At 40.3% G+C, this 12,877-nt stretch overlaps 1 protein-coding gene across 4 annotated transcripts in view; it reads right to left on the reverse strand.

The window, feature by feature from the left end:
• Nucleotides 1-821: 821 nt before the first annotated feature.
• The window catches only part of LOC149081475 (uncharacterized), a 67,307-nt gene continuing 55,251 nt past the window's right edge, over nucleotides 822-12,877 (reverse strand). For all 4 annotated transcript variants that reach the window (XM_089238397.1, XM_089238400.1, XM_089238398.1 and 1 more), the window contains 8 exons: nucleotides 11,112-11,228; nucleotides 9,953-10,069; nucleotides 9,735-9,851; nucleotides 6,717-6,830; nucleotides 4,970-5,086; nucleotides 2,538-2,654; nucleotides 1,861-1,977; nucleotides 822-1,208 (listed from right to left, as the gene is read on the reverse strand). In XM_089238397.1, the coding sequence (XP_089094523.1) occupies nucleotides 937-1,208; nucleotides 1,861-1,977; nucleotides 2,538-2,654; nucleotides 4,970-5,086; nucleotides 6,717-6,830; nucleotides 9,735-9,851; nucleotides 9,953-10,069; nucleotides 11,112-11,228 (1,088 nt within the window). In that variant the 3' untranslated portion in view covers nucleotides 822-936. The remainder of the gene's footprint in view (nucleotides 1,209-1,860; nucleotides 1,978-2,537; nucleotides 2,655-4,969; nucleotides 5,087-6,716; nucleotides 6,831-9,734; nucleotides 9,852-9,952; nucleotides 10,070-11,111; nucleotides 11,229-12,877) is intronic.

A 12,877-nucleotide genomic window follows, 5' to 3' on the forward strand; every position in this document is an offset into this window, starting at 1 on the left:
CTCGTCTATCCACTTCACAAACTGCCTTTTGATGATAATCTCCAAAATTTTCGAGAGGGAACTCGTCAAACTCACTGGACGATAATTGGACGCCGCTTTTCTACAACCCTTCTTAAACATCGGAAAAAAAAATAGCAAGTTTCCAATCCCTTGGGACGATATCCTCAGCAACACTACTCCTGTATATCTGTGCGACTGGCCCCAACAATTCATTAGCACATTCAATGAGGACCCTGGGATAGATATCATCTGGTCCTGGTGCCTTGCTTGCACATACATTTCTTAGAAGATTTAGGACTTCCACGTCTTCTACTTGAATGTCGTTGAGGGTTTTATTACTCCATGCAACACCCGTATATCGAATATCATTACCTCCAAGTGCACGTCTTCATAATGGACTTTTATTGCATTATGATATATTTTTGCACCGAAATAGTTGGAGAAGCTCACGCGGATATGTCCTTCAGTTTTCATAACAGCTGGTGAAAGCGACAAATTACGTATATAAGTGAAGGTGTGGTGTTGCATTCACGTTATGGCTGGAGATCTTTATGTAAATTGTGACGTCAGTACCATCGCTATAACCAATCACTGCTCAGAGTTCTGCGTTTTTTAACGACTAGACCTGAATCCGAACAAAAAAAAATGGTTTTGAAGCTCTGAGGGGGACGATGAGTCACTTGTGGGTTTACAGGAGCTCTAGTCTACCTTACGTCATATCATTGCAAGAGAATGTTTTTTCTTGAACGTTCCAACTACGTTCTCCTAAAGAGCGTTCATTTTGATTTCGTGTACTCGGCAAGTTGTCACAAAACAAATAATTCAATGCAACAGAATATTTTATTCCATTATAAAATGCCAAAACGAAAAAAAGAAATACATATAAATCATATGGTCGACATTGGGGATGATACAGACGCAGGGTATATTTAGTTCTTAGCTGTATTGCGACACTCTCAGCAACATTCCGTTCACCACCGTGACCCTATTGTGCTCGAAGCAGTTGCAATAACCAACTTCGTTGTCGTGATCGAACGTGCACGTAGTGTTCCCGCACAGGTAACGACCAGATCCTTCCTTGCACCACTTGTCTTCGGTGCAGTTCTTGCCGCTGTACCATTTGGTGCATTCACAGGAGTAGCCTTGCTGAGATGGTGTGCACTCGCCTTTGTTTTTGCATGGATTAGGTTCGCAGAAAACGGCGATATCTGTAATGAGTTATGAAAAGACGTCACGATCATATAAAAATATGCATTCCGGAAAAGAACGTAGGTGTTTTCGACATCCTCCGTCGACATTTCTTTCAGAGTAAAGGCTGAAACACACTACACTGACGTGACGTGATTATCATATAATGTCAGAGCCGTTCAGAATTCTGATTCGTGGAAAACTTGTGACGTGAGATTTATGATAAGTGCAATTCCCACGTCACAAAATTTAAACGAATCAGAATTCTTAGTGTCTCTGACATTACGTGAAATCACGTCACATCAGTGTAGTGTGTTTCGGCCTTAAGACAGACTACTTTACGAAGAATAAATTCTTAAAACGAGCTTAGTAGAGACTCGCTATGCCTGTTATGTGTTAGCGAATTCTTCAGAAGAATCATCAGCATAAGCAATCACTTCTGTTTATGTCTTCCTAAAAATCTCCACGGAAATTTCAATCATCTTGTTGCACAGTCTACACCGCTCAATGTGGACTCTGGTTTTCTGATAACAAGATCGAATGATCAAATTATCCATGATCTTTTTCTCTAGCCACCTCGATGGGCATTTTGCTCGTTCTAGCCTCGTATTTGTACTGTAATAAGCGGCATCGACTGTATTTTTAATCGAAATAAACTAAAATATAGTTTACCTGTCTCGCAGTTCTTTCCCGTAGTGTTGGTAGGACACTGGCAGGTGTAGTTCGCATACTGGCCCCTGATGCATATCCCTCCATTACGGCACGGGTTCGGGTCACAAGGGTTCACTTCTGAAATGTTAAACAGCAACGAAGTTCCGTAAAATTCCATGCTATACATCCATCAAATCGATTGTCGTCATAATTGAATGGGTGTCTGGAAGAAGGGCATACGTGTTACATTTTTTTCGAAACTCTCGAAACTTTTTTTTAATGGATGAATTGCAGGTCTTGGTCTAATTAGTCCTCGTGTGCATAAAATGGCCGTGGTGCCACAAAAATTATCAATTACCATGTTGTATCAGTATTTTCAGATTGTGATTTAGCCCATTTAATAATCGAACGGAAGCTCTGCATAATGTTAAAGAAATAGGGAACGATATACATTCATTTGAGTCAAAAATGAAAAACATCTTGTATATGTATCTTCATATAACCATATTTCTAATTGAAAACCTACATAATCCTTCAAGTCCTCATTGCTTAACTCCCTGATGTCAAAAGAAAAAAAATATACACAGTGACCAAAAGCGATCACCACATTTGTGCGTGCAGAGGGGGGTGGGGGTCTCGAGCTCTTCTTCCAGGCACCCGTTCAATTGTCGATTCAGATTTCAGCATAATAATATTACCTGTTTCGCAATGCTTCCCAGTGTAGTTCGCAGGGCAATGACAAAGATAATCGATACCTTCAACACTGAAGCAAGTACCTCCATTTTGGCATGGGTCCGGTTCACATGGGTTGTTTTCTATAAAAAAACAAGGGGGGAAAAAAGATGGCTTTAATTAATATCATGCAAATTATATAAATCCCTTTTGAAAAATGTCCTATTGCGATTCTGAATCCAATATCTGCTTTTTGAATCCTAAATACATAAAAAGCATCTACATATATATATATATATCTATATGATTTTAATAAATATGATATGATAAAATTGATTTTCTGTCTGTGTGTATGTATGTTCTCTATACAAATCTACAATTTTAGATCAATCGTCGCCAAAGTTTGCATATATACCAAATGGGACCCGACTTGAACGATAGGCTACTTCAAAATTTCGTAAAAGTAGGGCAAATGCCCCAAACGGGCAAAAAACTGTCGGGCAACAATGGTTTCTGGGCCTCAACAATCACTTTTCGAACGTTTACTTTGGTTACCGTGGTTCCCTAGCAATGCGTTTCAGACGTGACTATATGCCTTTACAACGGTTTGTCGCTTCTTTAATTCTGTTAGTATATGCATTAAGTTAGTTTATTTATGCCTTTATAATGGTTTGATACATTTTCAATCCTGCCAGTAACGAGGCTTTTTGAAGAAAAACAAATCCATGCTTCTAAGTGCAATATTCGCTAAGATATTTGAATTAAAAAATCTGAGAAAAGGTACGAAAGAACAGCGAAAATTAACGGAAAACGCTCCTTTCCCTCATTTAAGCCGTCCTTTCCCAACGTTCCTCCGAATTCGAATATCTCAGCGGCTATTGCACTTAGAAATGTGGGATTTTTTTTTTTTGGCCTCAGGAGAAACGGGGCAAAGCCTTTTTAATTGTAAGTTAGAGGACAAGGGGGCGTAAAAAAATTTGGATTTTTTCATTTTGTGAGGTTCTGTTCGCTCTTAAAACTGGGAGTGACAGGGCAATATATTTCTAAGATATGAGCGATTAGAAATATATATGCAGTAAAACCTGCATGTAACGATACTGTAGGTAACTAGAAAAAAATATTGTTATACACATGTAATCCTTGGGGACAGTTTGAGCATTCGCGCATCAAGTGTTTATGCATGTAATAATATAATGTATAACGTGTAATATAAAAAAATAAAACATCTAAATTTTTATACGGTCTTCTTCTCTTCTAACTTCCAATTAGAAAGTTGTTTCCCTGCCTCTCGTGATGTCAAAAAGAATAGAAAAAATCCAAGTTTCTAAGTGCAATATTCACTGAGATATTGAATTCAAAATCAGAAAAGTTGGGAAAGAACACCATAAATGAGCGTTGTCGAATAGTTTTTGTATAACTTTCCTCCGATTTTTGAATCCAAATATCTTAGCGAATATTGTACTTAGAAACGTGTAATTTTTTTTCTGTTGGCCTCAAGACACACGGCAACAACGTTCTAATTGGAAGTTAGAAGAGAAGAGGGCCGCGTATAAGAATTCAATTTTTTTTTTAATTTTGTGGCACACTGTATTTTCTGTCATTTTGAAAATAAGATGTTTTGACGAAGAATCTATTTGGCGATGTTTTTGTCAGAGTGATGTTCTGACATGCGATCTTTTGACTGCGATGTTTTGACAAGCGTTGTTTTGATGTAAAATCCATTTGCCAATGTTTTGACAAGCGATGTTTCGACAGCGATGTTTTGACAAGCAATGTTCTGAAAAGCGATGTTTTGACAAGCAATGTTCTGAAAAGCGATGTTTTTGTCAGAGCGATGTTCTGACAAGCGATGTTTTGACAAGCAATGTTCTGAAAAGCGATGTTTTGACAAGCAATGTTCTGAAAAGCGATGTTTTGACAAGCAATGTTCTGAAAAGCGATGTTTTTGTCAGAGCGATGTTCTGACAAGCGATGTTTTGACAAGCAATGTTCTGAAAAGCGATGTTTTTGTCAGAGCGATGTTCTGACAAACGATGTTTTTGTCAGAGCGATGTTCTGACAAGCGATGTTTCGACAGCGATGTTTTTACGGGCGATGTTTTTGTTCCCGATGTTTTGACGGCACGGTTTTGACGTAAACCCTGTATTTTCACTTTCAAAACTGGTAGGGGGGGGGGGGGTCTAATCTTCTAAGAATTCTTTTTTTAACTTGAAACTATACCTCTACGGCGAACGGTTGATAAAGGCCGCATTATCACTTATAGAACACCCTGTACATTTCAAACCTACTTTTTTCCCCAAAACACTTCAGAACTAAAGGAGAGAGGTAGTTGTATAATTAATGAAAAATAATTTCGTAATTACTGAAATATGTCCATAATCAGTGATAAATATAAAATTTTTCGGGAGGATTAATTACGGTAAAAAGGTAACATAACGGTTATATAACGAAGGTATACCAGTCTCGCAGTTCTTGCCCGTAGTGTGTGCAGGACAGATACAAGTGTACTCGAAACCTTGTCCAGGTCGACAAGTTCCTCCGTTGAAGCAAGGAGAGGACTCGCAAGGACTCACCTCTGAAATGAAACGCATAATTAATCAACAATATGCAGTCAAATCTCGATTATATTCGAACGTGCAGCGGCTGCGAAATACTTCGAGCTAGCGTTAGTTCGATGCATCGGAAATTCCGATTGCGGTGGCAACAGCTATGGGACAAGAATGCACATAAAGATGCCTACAAGATACAGAAACGCGTCCGGTGGAATGGTACTATTTGGTCTAGAGAGAAAGTGATTACGATAACTGAGCACGGCCCATTACCGACTTATCTAGCACGTTTCAAGAAGTCGGACAACGCCATGTGTGCTTGTGGTGAGATTGGATCTTTATGGCATTACCTGACATCTTGCCCATATACGAAAAAATTTCATTTTGGTGCTATTCCCGAAAACGGTCGACTGTGTTTCAAAAAAAGAGTTTTGAAGATCTATGGGCCTTGCTCAGGTGCGGTGGATTATATTGTTATATCGATAACAACTTACACCGCATATATACTAAGAAGACTGGAAGTGCGCGTCTGAGCGGTGCGAGCGATGAAGAGTTCAAACCGGCAAGAGCCCCAGTGATTGATCTCAAGAGGAAATATGATCTTCGACCACGTCGGCGTCAACAAAAGTAACCGATAAATGGAAAACAGAAGCAAGTTCACCTGCAAGGAAGAGATAAATCAAGTCATTGATGACAAGGACGAATTAAGTGTGATTTAATCGACTATATAGTGAATTGTGGTGATCTTTGTTCACCCGATGACGATTCCAGTGACGATTCCGGTAACGTCTTGCGGCCTAGACGATGATCACTGCGGCTAATTCACCGTGATTCGAAATTTTATATTCCAAGATTATCGGCAATCATTCGGTCCATTGGCGATTACTATATTCTTATGAGATGGACGGCTATACACCGCCATCTTATAATCCCGATTATAATTTTGATTGCCCATTGGCGTTGATTGTTTAGATTTTATTTATTTGTTATATGACTTGACGATCAATTTTTATGTAAATTATTTTATTTTGCTGCCTTCGTCTGAGGTGGTCATGTTATGTTGTTTTTAATAAAACTTTCCGGACACACCTATCCCTCCGGAATGCTTCGATATCTCTCTGAGATGGGAAGCTGGGTGTGCCTGGTCGTCAAAGGGGTAAGTCACTTTAGTGATAATGGAACTGTGTCGCGGGTCTTTTACGTAATCAGGAAATGTGTCGTGGGTAATTCAATTGTTTTAAATGTGTGTAGCGGGACACCAGGTGCTCTATAACTATGTCACGGATTGCTGAAGTGCTGTGGAAATGTGTCGCGTGTAAAAAAAGAGTTTTTTTTAATGCCGCGAGACACTATGTGCTCTAGAACCTTTTCGAGAATTAAACCGAGCATTCTATTTGATTTCCTGACAACCACGGAACAATGTTCAGAAAATCCAAGTCGGTCAATAATGAGAATTCCCAAATCGGTGATCCTAGTTGCATTGGAAAGTGGCTTAACAGACATGGCTTAAACAGATATTAGGAATTCGAACTATCGCGAATTGACTGCAACTGCTTTAATGAGTCGGTTAAATGTTGACAGGCCGCCATAGAAACAAACGCGCGATTAATTACCACTTAATGATTCCGAAAGTATAACTGAAAAACATACACTCACCTTCTTCACAATTTTTACCAGTGAATCCTAAAGGACACGAGCATTTGTATCCCAGATTATCTCGGTAGCAGACACCGCCATTTCGGCAGGGATTGGGTACGCAGAAGTCAATTTCTAGGAAATATAAACAAGCGTGATACTGACATACGCTGAATCATACAAACAAAAACTTAAATCAAAAATGTCTCCCGTATTTCCCAATAAATTGTGAGTGTTTATTATTTAGGTATTCTTATATCTGGAAGCCTCTGAACAGCGTTATACTAAAGCCAGGGCCGCACTCGTGTCAAGGCTGGCCTAGTGGTCATGCGTAAATATTTTACTTGCAATATACACTCATTGCCATAAAAATTTGCGCACCAAGAAATAATTGTGGGATCAAAACGAAAGTTGGCCTGAAGGTACATGTCGGGCAGATATGCAAATGAATGATTAGAAATGCAGCGTGATTGCGCATTGCGTAATGCCACTAGAGGGCGTTGAACTTCGTTCTCTTTGGAGTATAAAACAGGTAAGCAGAGCTTGCTGGAGTGTGTTTAATCGTTTGCAAAAGAAATGCTGAGGTAGACATGCCGTTACGCCGCCGTCGAAGACCATATGAGTAGTTGTCAGAGTTCGATAGGGGAAGAATCATCGGGATGATGGAAGCTGGGTGGCGAGTAGCTGGTCAACTAGGCCGTTCTGATTTTACTGTGAAGAGGTGTCATTTACACGGCGACCAGGTTCAGGACGCCCTCGACAGACCAGTCGTCGAGAAGACCGTCACATCATCCGAAACGCACACGTAGAGCCAACTGCCTCATTGGCCGCTATCCAGGCACAGGCAGCAGCTTCACTACGGGCCCCTGTGTCTTCCCGAACCATCGCAAGGCGTCTGGCTGAAGGACATCTGGTATCGCGGCGCCCATTACGTGTGCTGCCAATGACACCCACCCACCAACGCCTCCGTTTGGAGTGGTGTCGAGCACGACGGGATTGGACTGCAACGGAATGAAACCAGGTCGTCTTCAGCGACGAATCGAGATTCAACTTGAGCAGTGATGACAATCGTTTTCGTGTGTGGAGGCCCCGTGATGAACGCTTCAATCCTGCCTTCGCTTTACAGCGACACATCGCTCCCACAGCTGGTGCCATGGTATGGGGTGCCATTGCTTACGATACACGGTCACCCCTAATATTGATCCATGGCGCAATGACAGCCCAGCGGTACGTCCATAACATCCTTCAGCCACATGTGTTGCCACTCGTGGCAGGGCTCCCAGGAGCCATTTTTCAACAAGACAATGCTAGGCCACACACAGCAAGGATGACACAAGACTGCCTCCGCCACATTACCACCCTTCCCTGGCCTGCTCTATCCCCAGATTTGTCACCAATCGAGCATATCTGGGACGGCAAGTTGGACATCCTACGAGGTTGGTCGAACTAGAGGCGCATTTACAGCAACTGTGGAACGAGATGTCTCAGGACATCATGCGGAACTTGTATGCCTCAATGCCCGCTCGTATCGCATCGTGCATTCGCGCTAGAGGGGGGTCCAACAGAGTACTAAAACTTCTGTTCATCTGTACTTTTTTCTGCAATAAATGATCCTTTTTCTTGGATTTTCTAATCACTTACTTATATCAACGTAGTACTTACATGTGTAAAATTTCGTTTCATTTTGACGATTTCTTCTGGGTGCGCAAATTTTTATGGCAATGAGTGCATTTGCCTTTCTCTCCCTGATGCGAAGAAGCCCGGTAGCGGCATAGGCTGGCTACAGACTCATTGGAAGACTCTGTGGCCAGACACATTGGAAGATCGGGAAGGATGGCGCCTCCTTTGACTTAGGTTCGAGGCTGGAAGGTGCTCGGCCAGCATTCTAATACCTTCCAGCCTGTAACATTTGACCGTCATTGCCAATGGTGGAGCCCAATACGTTCTCCCAGCCTCGATACGAACGTGGGCCATGACTTGAGCGGATTTTTTCTCAAACTTGCTATTAAGGATATTTAGATCATGGAGAAGAGATTTCTCCGACATGAAATGCCGTTCGGTTTTTTGTTTAGTATCTGGCAGAAACTAATACGTTTTCACTATTGTGATGCGATCATCCATAGAAATGGCGAAAATTTAAATCAATTAATTCATGAGAGACCGACATTTCATCGCCACGCAATTTACCGACAGGAAAACTCGCCGATGACAAAATCAATGCTAAGAAAATTCACAAGCGGCAGTTCATCACCAGTGAGCGAGTGGCCGAATGAGTTGACAAATGAGCTATTGAGTGAGCGAATAACGTTATGCGCGAGTGACCGTACGAATGATCGGGTGGGTTACATATGAATGCTTGAGTGAGTGACCGAATTGAAAACCATGTGAGTGACTGTATAGAAGAAAATAAATGATATGTACGACCAGGCTCTATCACTTGCGTAATTTCAGCACATTGCCCCGAAGGGTTTGGATTTATGGAAGACCGTATGAGTGGTCAAATGAGAAACTGTATGGAAGATCGTATGAGTGAGATAGTGACCTTATGGAAGAGCATGGGAGTGAAAAGTGAATGAGTGACTCACTCGCTGACCTGACACTCAGTTATACACTTGCTCACTCACTCATATACTCACCTGCTCAATCACATACTCTTTGGATCTCTCTAACGCACTCGTGCTCCTAATCAGTTACTCATTTGCTTCCTCATTCACTTTGACACTGCCTCACTCGCCTGCTCATCCACTCACTCAATATGTAACTTTGTCGATGAGTTGTTTGTCGTTGAATTTTTTTTATCGGTGAATTATCGTGTCGGCGAATTACGTGGCGGTGAATTTCCCGAACACAATCATCTGGTGATGAAAATTCGAACTCCTTTGATTCATCAGAAATTTTATGAACAATTACATTCGAAAAGTTCCATAATTATCCGATAGTTGAATGCATTTCAGAAAATCCTCTAAATTAAAAGGCACCGATTCAGTAACTATTATGTACATCAAGTGCATAAAAACAGATTCTTTGCCATAAACGTACCAGTTTCGCAACGTTTTCCGGTGTGAGTAGCACGACATGTACATTCATACTCCAACCCTTTCTTCCACTGGCAAGTGCCACCATTGAAACATGGTCCTGATGTACAAGGATTGATTTCTAGTTGGACAAAATAAGAGTATTTATATTATGGAGTTACATAACAAAATAATAACCCGAAACCCGGTTGATAATTATTATTTATGTAAATGAACAAGTACCGAGTTCGCAGTTGTTTCCTTCGTGCGTGGGTGGACAGCTGCACGTGTATTTCAACCCTTCCAGCTTGGAACAAGTCCCACCATTCCTGCATGGATTGCTCGAACATGGGTCTTTCTCTACAAGAGTAAGGAATAAAATGAATTCAACCACACGAAAGAGTAAATTGAATACGTTCGCTATTCAACCGTTGAATGCCTCGTCAGTGATCACCGTAAGTTCCTGGTGAGTTTCTATTTGTTGCTTATACACACTCGAAATAATTAATTTTGAAATGCAGTGGAACTTCGGTTAACGAGATTGATTCGTTCTGCTCGTTATTCGAATCAAACGAAATCATAGGAAATAATAGAAACTCAGATAATTCATTCCACAATTATTCATTCACATAAAAACGACTAATAAAAACGGCATTCAATCAATAATTAGATACAGTAGTAATACAGTCGAATCCCGTTATAACGAACGCCAAGAGACCGGTGGAATCACTTCGTTAAAACGAAATTTCGTTATAAAGGAATTTCAGGTTACCTAGCGTTGTTCCTATGTTAACTTATATGAGGGATTAGGAGAGTGTTGGTAAAAATGAGATTTTCGCTATAACGGTATTCGTTAAAACGGGATTCAACTGTATACAATACAATAAAATATACATAACATAAATAACGCCTATAAATAAACATACAATGCGATAATGTTTACGGACATTATTAATTATTAACTTACTCTAAACGGCGCGAGAGACGAGGGCTATCGTTTAGGACAATTTACAGACTCCTTAGTTGTTTGCAAACTTATTTTGCATGACTTTAAAAAAAGCCTTATCCAATGACACTTGGTACGCGGGTAGTAAGTAAGTATTTGTAGAACTTCAGAGAGATTTTCTGTTATCTGGCCTAACCTCCTGCCACATTAGGCTGGGATATTATTATCCGGCCTAAATCCGCACTATTTATTCCATCATTTCGGAATAAATAGTGCAATACATGATACCTATTAAAAATCAAGGACTTAATAAGCCCCGTAAATAATGACCCGATCAAAAAGCAGACACATACGTAAACAGGCACAGTCAGGAGATGGTTGGTGAATGGTCTAATCGATGTGTCGTGGTAAATGAAGTGAATGTAGTGAAATTATTACAAAAACTTCTGATCATACCGATGTCGCAATGGATTCCGTTGTGAGTTTCTGGGCAATCGCAGGAATAGGTCAGACCCTTTCCTCTTTTGCAGGTACCTCCATTTTGGCAAGGATCTCTCGAACAGGGGTCGACTTCTACAACAGAAAGAGCAGATAATACAGATCCATTAGTGTGGAATCATACAATTATGATTGTCTTTCAGTTTTTAATGCAATACATACAAAACTTGTAAAATTACTGAGGAATGTGAATTATGATACTGTATTATTGAAGCTGTTGTTCTTTGATCATATTTAACCTTTGAAACACCCTTGAATAAGTTTCAATAGTAAGCCCGTTGCATTCCAGCCGATGTTTATGGAATGAGAGAAATTTGAAATACATACCCTCGCAACACGCACACACACACTCTCTCTCTGTTTTATCGGGTTTTTTCTGTGACCTTGATAGATCATGTGATCATTTTTGTCTCACCACCATCATTTCCTGCACACGAGGGCTAATTAGACCGGGACCTACAATTTATTGCCGAATCCAAAAGGCAGCATTTTTTTATACTCACCGAGAGGTTGGTGCGCTGACCCCTCGATGGGGGACTTCCTGCGGTCATCTCGCTGTTTCTGGTGTACTCCTGGGTCCGGAAAGTTTTCTGACAAGGAGGAACCGGGTATCGAACTCGCGACACCTCTAAACATCCTTTGGTACTATAGCCGAGTATCTTAACGACCTGGGCTACCGCGCCCGGAGAATAATTATGCATTTCATCTACATTTAAATACGTTCCTACCTGTATTATAGTTAATATTTTGTATATATATCATAGCTGCCAAGTCTCCCGAATTTTTCGGGAATCTCCCGAATTTTAGCTTCATTGCTCGACCTCCCGAAAAGTTCTTAAATCTCCCGAATTTTTACAAAAATCACAAAAATCCCTAATTGTCCCTAAAAATTTCCTACTTCATTAAAAAAAATCCCCGCTTATGAAAACAATCCCTAAGGAATTTCTTGTGGGGCGTGAAGCATCTTTTTTTTCCCTTTCGAAATGACGTCACACGTCGTAAATGGGGAAATTCCCTTTTTAAGGAAGTTTTACAAACCCTCTGATGGTAACAAGAAAGTTGTTGTCTTATCCTGCAGGGAAATGGCTTAGCAGCCAATAGTCCTGGATAATAATTGAAGATTATAGTGACGCGCATATCGTCAAAATTTCTTTTGTTGAAGTTACGTACGTGCGATATAACAAAGCATGAATACTGATGAGCAAAAACATATTTAATGAATTTTAAAGATACTTATTCCGATGAATTTCCTTTCATCAAACGTTCCAGAAGAGGGCCGACTTTTCCTTTTTGTGCAAGTTGTGTTACAGACATAAACATCGGTCATGGGAAGACTGACATCATCACTCACGTGAAATGAAAAAAAAAACCATCAAGCGTCACAAAAAGTCTGTGTTCTTCAAAAATTGACGGTGCTTTCCTTCATCTTCCGATGATTTTGGGGTCATTCGCGCAGAATGTTTGTTCACAGCGTTTCTGATTGAACACAATATTTATTTTTACATCATTGAAGTTTTGGCCTCCAATTTCACTTGTTTTTTGCGTAGGAAGTTTATTCCCAAGGGTTTAACTTCCATGTGTGTAAAATCCTTATTTTAATTTGACTTCAGTTTTTGAGTAGGGATTTTAGTCCCTACGCTTTAACTTTTATGTTAGGAAAATCCCTATTTTATTTGGAAAAATCCCTATTGTATTTATTAGGGAGTGGTTTTAGCATAAAATAC

This window comes from Pholcus phalangioides, unplaced genomic scaffold (assembly GCF_987345545.1).
Source record: "Pholcus phalangioides strain wild (caught in Gottingen) unplaced genomic scaffold, Ppha-v1.0 ptg000010l_1, whole genome shotgun sequence".
Lineage (NCBI taxonomy): Eukaryota > Metazoa > Arthropoda > Arachnida > Araneae > Pholcidae > Pholcus > Pholcus phalangioides.